At 40.0% G+C, this 12,067-nt stretch overlaps 1 protein-coding gene across 2 annotated transcripts in view; it reads left to right on the top strand.

Annotated features, from left to right (window-relative positions):
* The window catches only part of CNMD (chondromodulin), a 771,045-nt gene extending 758,984 nt beyond the window's left edge, over positions 1–12,061 (top strand). The window contains exons 3-5 of one of the 2 annotated variants that reach the window (XM_042460675.1): positions 6,845–6,998; positions 8,629–8,837; positions 11,809–12,061. In XM_042460675.1, coding sequence (XP_042316609.1) covers positions 6,845–6,998; positions 8,629–8,837; positions 11,809–12,024 — 579 coding nt within the window. In that variant the 3' untranslated portion in view covers positions 12,025–12,061. Of the gene's footprint in view, positions 1–6,844; positions 6,999–8,628; positions 8,838–11,805 lie in introns of both variants that reach the window. The other variant, XM_042460676.1, reaches the window with a different exon arrangement.
* Positions 12,062–12,067: the final 6 nt, after the last annotated feature.

The raw sequence follows: 12,067 nt of genomic DNA on the forward strand, positions 1-12,067 counted from the left end.
CCCCCGGCTTCGGCCCCCCGACTTGTCTGAGGGACACCAACCCGGCCCCCGGCTCCAAAAGGTTGCCTACCCCTGCTATAGTCAGAAGCCAAGGACATAATCAAGGACAAAAGCAGCAAAACACTATCAGTGGCCAAAAAGAAAGAGGAGAAACAATGGAAAACAGATGAAACACTTTAAGCAGTTAAGGAAAAAAGGGAAGCAAAAGAAAAGAAAGATAGGAACAAAACCAGAGCCATGAATGCAGCTGTTCAACAACTAGTGCTCAAGGATAAAGAGGACTACTATAATAATCAGTGCATATCATTGATGTTATTATTGACTGAGAAATAGAAGGCAATAACAAAAAAGGCAGAAAGATACAGAAACTCAAAGGGAAATTCAAATCTAGGGCTGGGATGCTCTATGATAAGAAGAGGAAAATCCTAGAAGTTCAAGAAGAAATAAAAAGATGTTGGATGCAGTACACAGAAGAGCTATATAAAAGAGATGAAAAAATGAATGACACATAGAATGAAGAAGCATATGAAGATGAACCCTAATTTCTAGAAAGTGAGGTGGAAGCTGCAATATTGGGGGAAATAAATCACTAGGAAGAGATGATATTCCAATTGAATTGCTATAATCCACATAGACAGAATCATCTCTAGTGCTAACTAAAATACGCCAAAAATATGGAAAACAAAATGGTGGCCAACAACTGGAAATGATCAATATACATCCCCATGCACAAAAAAAGGGAACACAAAAGACTGCAGCACTATAGAATCATAGCATTAATTTCTCACACAAGCAAAATCATGCTCAAAGTTATGTAACGTAGACTCTATTCATATACGGAAAGAGAAAAACATACAACAGCATTCTTGCCTTGGTTTTTTCTGTTATAATCTCTGGAGCTTGACAGACCTAAGCATACTCTGCTCCAAACTTAAAATCATACATTACAGGACAGTGCTCAGAAACAATTAGTTAAACATTAAACATTTGTTATAACTAGTTTGTTAATTTTTTCAATAATGATTAAAACAAAAATAATTTGTTGTAATCATTGAAGGCCAACAATGTTGGTTTTTAGTAACAATTCTTGGTTACTTTAATTCATTGCTGGCCATTTTTAGCAGTTTTGATTGGGAGATGATTGGGGGATTTAAGAAATTAGTTAACTTGGGGCCTGAACAGACAGGCCAAAATAAAGCTGCTTTAGGTCACTTTGGAGGTATGCTGTTTAAATGACACATGCATCTTAAGAGGCCAGAAGCTGCACCAAATCTGCGCTCCAGTCCTTAGGACTGGAACGTGGCTTTGGCACAGCTTCTGGCCCCTTAGGACACACAAATTAATTAAGCAGTATAAGCAGCTATATTTTGGCCTGTCCATTTGGACCCTTGATATAATGTCTTTGTATCATTTTCAATAATAATTTTGTATCATTTTCAATAATAATAACAGAATAATTTTCTTCAGCAATGATACGTTAGCATCAATACTTACATTTTCCCCAAAACCTCCTGTTCTTTTACAGGAACAATACAGTACAGAAAAGTACATGAATTATACAAATAATTATCATAGATGCATGGAGAACATTGCTAAGGAAACAGAAATGATTCAGTGAATGACATGGTTGAGCTTTCTTAAGAAGTTGTGTTTCTTATCTCTATGCTTGGTCTCAGCCTGTGGCTCTAGAACAGGGTGGAATTTGGCCTGCTGAGGTCCTCAAACCCCAGAGAAGCAAGAGAGGGCAGAAGATCTCCCAATCCAGCTCCATACGCTCCTTGCCTTTCACATTGGGAAAAGTGATGTGTGAGGCTGCCACCATTTCGGAGCCCCTCACCTTTGAAGGTGGAAAGGGGAAAGGGCTAATTCTACCCACCACTGTGAAGTGGTTCCTCCAACTGCTTCTCTGAAGGGCTGTCTAGATAGGGAGGGAACCTGGAATGCGTTGAAGCAGAAGGAGCTTCTTCTGTGATGAAGGAACTACTCTGGTTAAGTGGGGTCATGTGAGGGATTGAGAGTGAATGCCTGCACAGGGTTTATGATGAGTTTATCTCACCTTTTAAAATGGTTACCAGAGCTCACCACATATTGTGGTAGTAAATTAAGTGTGAGAAAGGACTTTTCCTTGTCCTGATGGTATCTCCAAACACCTTTAACAGCACCCTCTCCTCCAAAGTACTTAGACTGCATAAGAAAGTAGGAAAACAATATCACTTAAACTGTGGCCTGAAAGCAGACTAGCGTTTTTGATGGCAAACTAATGGCAACTCTGAACTTGTGGTCCCACTGGAGTATTATGTCCAGGTCTGGGGCACTACTTTTTAAAAAAACTGTCAGGGGGAAAATGAGCAAATGAGAGAGCTTTTGGTATGTAGAGCATGTGAGAAAAGTGTAATGGACTGTGTTTGCCTAAGAGAAAAAGTGTGGGAGAGACAGTTCTTTTGATAGGTCTTGAAATATTAAAAGGCTGCCTTGCAGACAATGGGAAAGAAATTGTTGTTTACTGCCAGCAAGGGGAAATGGATGGAGCCTTCATCAGAGGCATCTTTAGACTGCGCTGGATAAACATCCGTTAGGGACGGTTTAAATTTTAGAAAATCCTTCCCCAGAATATGAGGTTAGATTTTATTACCCTAGAGATCCATTTTATGATGCTGTGAAAGATTTGGTTTGTACTGGGTACAGCTTCCAGTTCCACTGTTAAGTTAATATGATGGTTCTGATTAAAAGTCTTGTTCAGTAAAAAGCAATTATATTGACCAAAAGCTTGAAGTGCAAGTTAAAAAGAGCCTTCGTTTTGAAGTGTACCCTAAAGGTTTTTTTTTTATTCTCATCTTCAAAGCAATGTAGGAAAATGGCACTGATTGAACTAGAAACTTTAAAGAATCCAAGTATTATTTTTACACAAGAGAGCTGCTATTCCTTAGCAGCAATGGATAAAAAAACTCTAAAACCGCATATGGATCCAGAGGGTAAAATTCTGAATGGTCTCTGTAGTAAAGTCTTTGAGATTGGTGTCGATACCTTACTAGATCAATTTTATTTAGCCAAGTTGTTTGCACAGTGCCGTTATTGATTTTGCAACTGGTTCCTAGGCTCTCAAGCTAACAGGATAAAAAACATCATTTTATTATCCTTCTCTTGCTATTAAAAAAAAAAATCTGTGAAAGGTTTGTGAAAGAAAATAAAAATAACTGAATGGTTTTATACAACCAACAGCAGCACCTCAAACTAAAGATAAATTCCCATCTGATTCCTGCAAATGTTAGTTTAATTAGTCATTTTCTATTCAATATCCGCTATAATGAAATGTGAACCAGGACATTTACAACATAATCTTATTTGTTCTCTCCCTATAAGTGGAAGAATTACCATAATGTAATGCCAGAGTTGCATAGTTAGTCAGAAGAGTCATGAAATGAGAGAAATTTAGTATTTTAAAAACAGCATTAGGCTGACTTAAATTTCCCATCCTTGTGGATCTGATTCTCCAAGCAGCAGTACATTATGCAACACATCTGTTGTTGGCAGTAGAAACAGGAAAATGCCATGCCTGTGGCACAGGGCAGCTTATTATATATATGCTAAGATCCTACATTCTTCTATTGGTTGACTGGTCCTTCATGGGTATGGGATCAGCTACAAACAACCTCAACTCTTCTACTAGACAGGTTTGCTGTTACCACGATTAAATAAGGTTTAGTTGGAGAACTGATTTAAAAGAAAATGATGGACCAAACAATTAACTGATTAAGGTGGCAAACTTGCATTTACTCCATTTACCTGGGAGTAAAACGTATCTGAAATTATTTGAGGGTAGACTTAAGAACACGCCCAACGTAATTCTTTTTTCAGACATTCTTTCTGTATTGCCTATTGACTTCTTGCTGAGGAAGTGATTTTTAACGGGTGGTTTAAAATGATGTTTTAATTGATTTTTTATTACTTTTAATTAAATTGTGTTTTAATAATATAGCTTGTTTAATTGCATTTTAATATTGCAACTTTTTAATGATTTCATCCATACCTTTTTCAGTTAATCTTGTGAGCTGCCTTGAGTCTTAGCTTTGATATAAAGGCAGGATATAAAATAAACAATAATTGAGTGACCTGGCAGTATAAATCTACATATAACCCAAATGCAAGCGTTTGTGCCTTTTCGAGATAGTGAAGGAACTAACTGGGCTATTTAACAAACAAAAGCTGTCAATTACTGTTATAAGGAAATGCTGTCTTTTATATTTTCTTTTCCAGGCTCTATCAGAGTATCACATATGCCTTGGAAAGTTATCAGTTGCGCTCTTAATCCAGAGCCCCACCACACAACATTTGCCTTCACGGGTTCAGTTCAACTCTTAACAGTTCCGTCTATCAACACGGCTAAAGCTTGCAGCTCTCATAAAGAGATATCCAGTTCATGAGAACTATGGGTTAGGCTTGATATGGTGGAAGTGTTGCTCCTGTTGCTGCTGCTTCCACCATGGCTGCTTTTCCCACCAGTTCCGTAATGGGGACCATGCCATATTGTTGGCAGAGCCCTCCTACCTCCACTGCCATGGCCAATGTTAGAGTAGTACTTTCCCGGCTGGGGATACAACCCTTATGTGGTGTCTCCATTCGTACCATATATACTTGACTATAAGTTGACCTCCCGTATAAGTCGAAGACAAGTTTGGGGGTCAAAATTATGGATTTAGATATGACCTGTGGATAAGTCGAGGGTAAAACTTAGGGGCATGTCACAAAGGATCTACAGGATGAAGCAAAGGAATATATGCGAAAGAATTTATGAAATTCCAGCAGGCATAACTGTCTAGATGGATGAGAGTCAGTTTTTCCAGGACAGATTACACACTTGCCTTTCACTGGTGGCTGGTTCCTTTATTAATAAGAGTTATAGTACAGTACTTACATTGACCCTTGGATAAGTCGACTTAGGTTATTTGGGTGAATTTATTGACTAAAATTTCTAGACTTATACATGAGTATATACAGTTAGGCCTGTTACAGACTGCCAAAATAAAGCTGCTTCGGGTCTCTTTGGAGGTATGCTGTTTAAATGATGCATGCATCCTAAGAATCCAGAAGCTGCACCAAAGCTGCACTCCAGTGCTTAGGAATGGAGTGTGGCTTTGGCGCAACCTCCGGACTCTTAGGACCCAGGCATCATTTAAATAGCACAACTCCAAAGAGACCCGAAGCAGCTTTATTTTGGCAGTCTGTAACAGGCCTAAGTTAGAGAGTGGTGTGAGCACCAGACTAGAAGGACAAGCAGCCACACTGCTCCCGTAACATAAGAACCGTTGTCTCTCAGTACTGTCAGCTCATAAATGGTCCCAGGAAGATTTTCCATGAATTGTACACCTTCTTAAAATAACTGGGGGGAAATCACGAGAAAGAGTGAGAGTAAACCAGTGTGATACAGCTACCTTTCCTCTTCCAACAGGATTATTTACAAACAGGGTTATCCCCTAGTTGCCCAGAGGAGGCTGCCAGTGCCATAGACCTCTTTGAAATAATGGAGTCTTTCCTTTCTCCCTTATAATATATCTGGGGTTCTTCTGGCAGCATGTGGCCTTTGGGGGTGTTTTCCTGCTCACCACAAACCATTAATAAGTTTCTTTGGGGCTGTAAGGCCTTTGAGGTCTCTGCTTTCTTTTTTAACTCAACCGTTTTTCTTTAAAGGAGGCTTTGTGCATATCCCATAACCCTAGGCAAAGTACTGCTAAATAAATTCATTCAGCTCAGCCGAACACTCTTCTACAATTTTTAGTCCAGAACTGAAGCTATCATGCATCATTAGGTAACATAATATTCAATAAATTGTGGCTTAATGTATTGTCGTAGTAGTATACATTATTCTAGAATAATAGCAAAATTCTGTTAAGCTTGGAATTCAAGGTGAAATGCAGGAAAGATGAGTAGGGATGGGGAAAGGAAAAATTATCCCTCAAGAGAAAGAAATGATGTTTTTGATCCACTGTTTCAACTGATTCACATGCTCAAACCAAACCCTGTATCTTTGAATATAGGGCAATTGTTGCCCTCGCCTATACACAAGACAAGACAAATACATATCTGACTTCAGTTCTGAAAAAGCTGAGCAAATAGAGCAAACAAATACATATACCTACCACTCTTGTTACTTGGCAAGTTGAAAGGGTGGTGGGACAGAGAGAAGGGCCTATCGAGATGATCATAGAGCTGTAAGGGGCTCATAAGTGGAGATATGGTCCTTCAAATAAACTAGATAAACCAAATAAACTTGGGTCCAAATTATTTGGGACCAAGGAGGTAATGGTATCATGATGCCACTTAGAATTGCACATTACAGGAGAGCTTACATTTCTGTGGTGCCAAAATGCATACATGCATGTACACACGTGTGCGCGCACACACACACACTCAGGATGAAATCAGGAGTGGCAGGTTTCATTTTTCAAAGTGTTACTGCTGCAATAATTGTAAAAATGGATTGCATTACCCTAGTGTCTTGGAGACATTTATAATATCCTATAAACAGTTAATAATGACAGAGTGTTGGCAGGAAGCCACTCCTCTTCTTTATGTTGCTGTCTTCTTTTTTTAAGTGAGCTAATTTCACTCCTTCCTTTAAACTTAATAGGATTAGCAACTACTACCAGCTAATCTCAAATGGAATTGAAATAGGGAAGAGTGAAAGTAACTTGAAATGTAAAATAACTGTTTGAAGAGCAGGTAGACTGTGTTTCTTTGCTGAACCTTGGGCTATTATTAGCACTTAATCTGATGTGCAGCAGATAGATGCACACAGCGTGTGTCAGTCAAACTAACTCCACATGCATTTATTTATTAATTTCCATAGGAAGATGAAATCATGCCAGCAAAATTTGATGAAAACTCCCTCATTTGGGTTTCTACAGACCAGCCTATAAAAAATAACAAGTTCCTGAGTCCCAAAATTTTAGAGCTCTGTGGAGATCTGCAGATTTTCTGGCTTCGACCATCATATCCGAAAGGTAAGTTTTCTTTCCTAGGTTGCCTCCAATTTTGTTAAACACCAGATTTAAACCTCCTCTCTGCCCAAGCCCATTCAATACATACCTTGGAGGAGTGAGGTACACTCAAATGGAGTGAGCAACTGCAGCTGGGCTGGCAAAACTTGAGGGAACCCTTGGTCTGCCTTATACCCAGTCATCTCACCTGTCCACTGACTCCGAAAGTATCTACTATGCCTTTGTACTGAGAGAACCTGTGACACATGACCTCCTCTCTATGCCTTGAGGTTACTTTTTACCTCTTACTTATTAGAAGGTCCCTCATCAATGACACCTTCCCAACACTCACCCTTTTTACACTTTCCCTAAATGTATAAGGGCTAGAGGCCCAAGTGTCTTCCTCTTGGAGGTTTAATATCTTCAGTTGTGTGATTTTATGTGCCAGTATGGTTTGGAATTCACACAGGCAGAAGTTTCTATTGTAATAAATGAACATTGACTTTACTGAATAACATTTAGCAAGAATATAACTTAGGTAGAATAGTTCCAAGGTGGTATAGCAATAGCAAGTACATTTTTATACTCCCTATTAGTATACGTAAGCACTCCCTAAGTGGTTTACAAAGTTTAAGCTAATTGCCTCCAACAAACTGGGTACTCATTTTAGCGACCTCGAAAGGATGCCATCCTGAATCAACCCTGGCTGGTATTGAATTCACAACTTTGTAGTTTGTGAGTGAGTGGCTGCAGTACAGACATTTAATTATTGCACCACCATGTATGGTTACATAAATATTACTGTTGCGGGCATTTCACAGTTTCCTCTTTACAATCTCTCAATTCAACTCCCTTCCGCTCTATTAAACTCCCACTCACCTGCTCTGCACTGAACTCTCTTGAGATGAAGTCAACTCGACTAAATTTAACTGACTTCCCAGTCACTCACTCCTCCCTTTTATATCTATCTACTCTGTTCCCGGCAGCTCCTCCTTCACAGTCAGCCCAAACTGGGATCGGCTGTCAGAAACCCAAGTCTACCCAGTGATTCCATCACAGAGCCCTACAGCACCTTCAAGACAAACCAGTTTATGACAACGTAAGCTGTCATGGACAAGAGTCTGCTTTCTTAGAAAATGATTCTTCTCCTCAAAAGCATACATCAGTTTTCCTCAACATGGGACTTTCTAGATTTTCAGACTCTTAAGTCTTGTCAGTCCCAATTAACAAGGCCAGTGATCAGTGAGAGCAGATTGGCATTGTGGTCCAAAACATTTAGCAGGAAGATTGGCTTATATCTAATAAACCTGTTAATTGAAGGTTGATCTTCTGCAACAAACTGGTATAGCTTTCCCCCTCAAAGTTCCCTCCCTGCTTCAGCTTGTAGGAGAGACTAATACAATGAGAACAGCTTGCTAATGTGTGTTCTTCCTGTGATGGTTGCTGATTGTTTTTCCACCGTTGAGGAGCTTTAGATTAGACACTTGATCATCTGCATTGAGATAGGTCCATGGTGTATGATGCACTTCTTTGGGTAGTTCTCTCATTCAGAAATTACAAGACATTGAAACTTTGCATACCTTTAGCATGGTGGGGTTATAAGATGCAGGTTGGATTCCTTAAAGCAACTGTATCCTAATGTCTGCCCATTTAGCAGAGCAAAGGCGAAGGAGAGGAGCTACAAGGAAAGCACGTCAGACTCAGTCAAACTTCGACATGGACCAATTTGAAGCTGCTGCTGAAGAAGTCAATACACGGCCACGTACCAACCAGCGAGCTCAGCAGCGTGAACGTCCGTCTAATGCTACCCAACCTCCTGTGCATGACAATAGGCCACCCTTTAACCCAGACAATCCCTACCATGTGAGTATTAGATAGTAATGGAATATCTTTGCAGGCTAGACCATCCGAAAATGGAACTTTTCCCATTCTTTTCATTGTCTCCTCAGCAGCTAAAACAAGTTTGTTTCCCATCTTCTGCTACTGGCAGTTGGAAATGCATTGCAGATGAAAGTTATATTGTGTCCTCTGCATGTGGGATATTTGCTTAATATTAACATATGCTTAGAGCAGGCAAAACCCCTCTGCTCTTTTATTATGGACAGCTACTACTACTAAGCATCCACCAACTGCACTGTGAAAAATGAATGCACATAAACATCAGTATCAGCCACTTAAGTAAGCCTTCCTACTTTACTTTTGTTTGTAGATTTCTCTCTCTTACGCCAAGCCCATGATTCTTCAAAGCAGGGATGGAGGAAGTGTGACCTTCATTTGTTGCCGAAGTGCAATTCTCAGCATTTCTAATCATTGCTTCCACTCGCTAGGGTTGATATTCAGTTCAGCCACATCTGGAGGTCCACACTTTAACCAACCTGATTTTAAAGGATCCAGGAACAAGAATGAGTAGTGAATACAGAACTAGGTGAACAAAACTAGCTCCAGAAGGCCAACCTATTTCAGGCTACAATGTCATTTGGGGGTTTGCGTGCAGCTTTTTTAGTTTGGTGTGGCTGCTAAGAAGAAATCTTCTGGATGCACTTACAGCTCTCAGGTTGTTATCATGTAGGCTAAAGACATAATAAAAAACCAAACCTTTTTTAAAAACAAAAAGAGAAATTGTTGTTAACCATATGCATTTCAGAAAGAATTTATTCCAAGACATTTGTAGCCAACAAAATAAAAACCGTGCTACCTGCAAAACATCCCAGGATGGCTATTAGGGAAATCCCTTGTTTATCATGGTCTTTGTTTCCTTTTGTCTAACCAATGGTTCCCCATTTTATCTCTCCTACTATCCTATGAACTACAGCCAAGTGAGCATTTTTGCTCAGGTTTCCCCATCCAGAGGCTAACATTCTGTCCAATGCATTAAACCCTGTGAGATTCAGTTTTGAATACAGTAACAAGAGCAGACCAAAGCCTCTGCTCAAACCAAGAGTCCAGGGTCCAGTAACTTGGACCATCACAATGTGACAGCTGACCAAGAAATGTAGAGTACCACAATGGGTAAGATGAGAGGATTGAGCCATCCTCCAGATTTTAAAGGGAAAAGACAAATCAGATGGAACTGGATAGCATGCAGGGGGTTGTACTGGATGGCCTTTGTGGTCACTTCCAATTCTGTGATTCTATGAAGAAAGAAACTGATGATGAGCAAATTCAACATTGGGACATGCATTGGGATGGCTCGTGGTACAGCCAAGGCCTACAGCACAACCAGTAGGATACAACAGTAACAGTGTAACTGAGATGAGTCCTTCCAATCGCCCCCCAAAAGATCCAGTGGACTGGAAGTTCAGCCACTCACAGATGACAGGTTGACTCTGAAATGCAATCTTAAAATGTTTTCCATAGGAAACTATAGGAATTAGGAAAAAGCAACTATCTCAGCTCTTGTAATCACCCTATACAGTTCTCCATCATTTCTCAGAAATTTCATTTTATTAAAGGATAAAGGTAAAAGTTCATGCACTATAAAATAACTTAATGATAACAAATGCAATTTGTATTTTTCATCACGTTGTTTTGGTTATCTGACTAAGGCCCCATACAGACAGGCCAAAATAAAGCTGCTTTGGGTCACTTTGGAGATATACTGTATAAATGATGCATGCATCCTAAGAGTCCGGAAGCTACAAGCAAGCTGCGCTCCAGTCTTTAGGACTGGAGCGTGGTTTTGGTGCTGCTTCTGGCCTCTTACGACACATGCATCATTTAAACAGTATACCTCCAAAGTGACCGGAAGCAGCTTTATTTTGGCTTGTCTGTATGGGGCCAAAGTTAGTGATAACACAGGATGACTACTTTTTTTTCTGTAGGTCTATGTGTTTCACTTTTAAGACAAAAAGCTAATACAAAAAAAAGTCTTGCAGATTTTTTCAAGATCAAAGCTCATTTTTACCCCCGAAAAGTAAAGCAAAAATCTCTTTTTCAGTTCCATCCCTCTCATTGGAACAAACTCATGATTGAAGCATAGCTTAGTAAAATGCTTGGTTCCTAACTATGCAGTGCGACAATAGTCCTTTGAATAGAGCTTGGAAATGTTACTTTTGGGGAACTACAGTTCCCATGGACAATGTTAGAGTGCAGAAAAGTAATTTTACCACACTCTGCTTTTGACTGAACATATATGTAGTATTTTGCTGAAAGGAGGCTTATTTATTCCACCCAGAGACGAAAACATCTCTCTCTCTCTCTCTCTGTATAAATGATCTTTTATGCCCAAGTTGCTTATGTCTGATTTCATTGCTGAAAGGTTATACATACTTCCCTCTTCTTAATTCTTGCTCAGCTTCCTTTCCTTGTACAAACCCCTCTGGTCCATAGTAACAATTCCCTGTTAAAAATCTACAAAAGCTATAAAGGTCCAAAACACACTGCAAAAATAATCCAGTCTGAGACCGCTTTAACTGTCCTGGCTCAGTGCTAGGGCATCCTGGGAATTGTAGTTTATTGTGGCCTCAGAGCTCTCTGAAAGAGAAGGCCAAATGTCTCACAGAACTACAGCTCCCAGGAATCCCTAGCCTTGAGCCAGCGTAGTTAAAGGGGTCTCAAACTGGATCATTTCTGCAGAGTGTTTTGGACCAAAGTCTACATGCTTGACAGTAAGTGAACTCCAAATCAGGTCCACCAATAACCTTCTGAAGATGAAGATCTTGAGCCACACTCTAAAGAACAGCTACACCTGTTTAAATAAGCACAATTTAAAAGCAGACGGTTCTGTGTTGGATTGTGGTCAAAGGCAGTAACCTGAATTGGGGTTTAACCAAATGTAAGAGATAGGAAGAAATGTGCCACTTAAAACTGTTTCCTGTACTTTAAATTTCAGCAGTTAGAAGGTGGTGAAGGGATGAGCTTTGACCCACGTCTGGATCATGAAGGTGTCTGCTGCATCGAGTGTAGACGGAGCTACACACACTGCCAGCGGATCTGCGAGCCTCTCCTGGGCTACTACCCATGGCCTTATAACTACCAAGGATGCCGTTCTGCTTGCCGACTTATTATGCCTTGCAGTTGGTGGGTTGCCCGCATCTTGGGCATTGTATAAAGTTGAGTGGAGTATATAATGCATGGAGTCTTGGACTATGAAA

Source organism: Sceloporus undulatus, chromosome 3 (assembly GCF_019175285.1).
Source record: "Sceloporus undulatus isolate JIND9_A2432 ecotype Alabama chromosome 3, SceUnd_v1.1, whole genome shotgun sequence".
In the NCBI taxonomy this organism is placed as follows: domain Eukaryota; kingdom Metazoa; phylum Chordata; class Lepidosauria; order Squamata; family Phrynosomatidae; genus Sceloporus; species Sceloporus undulatus.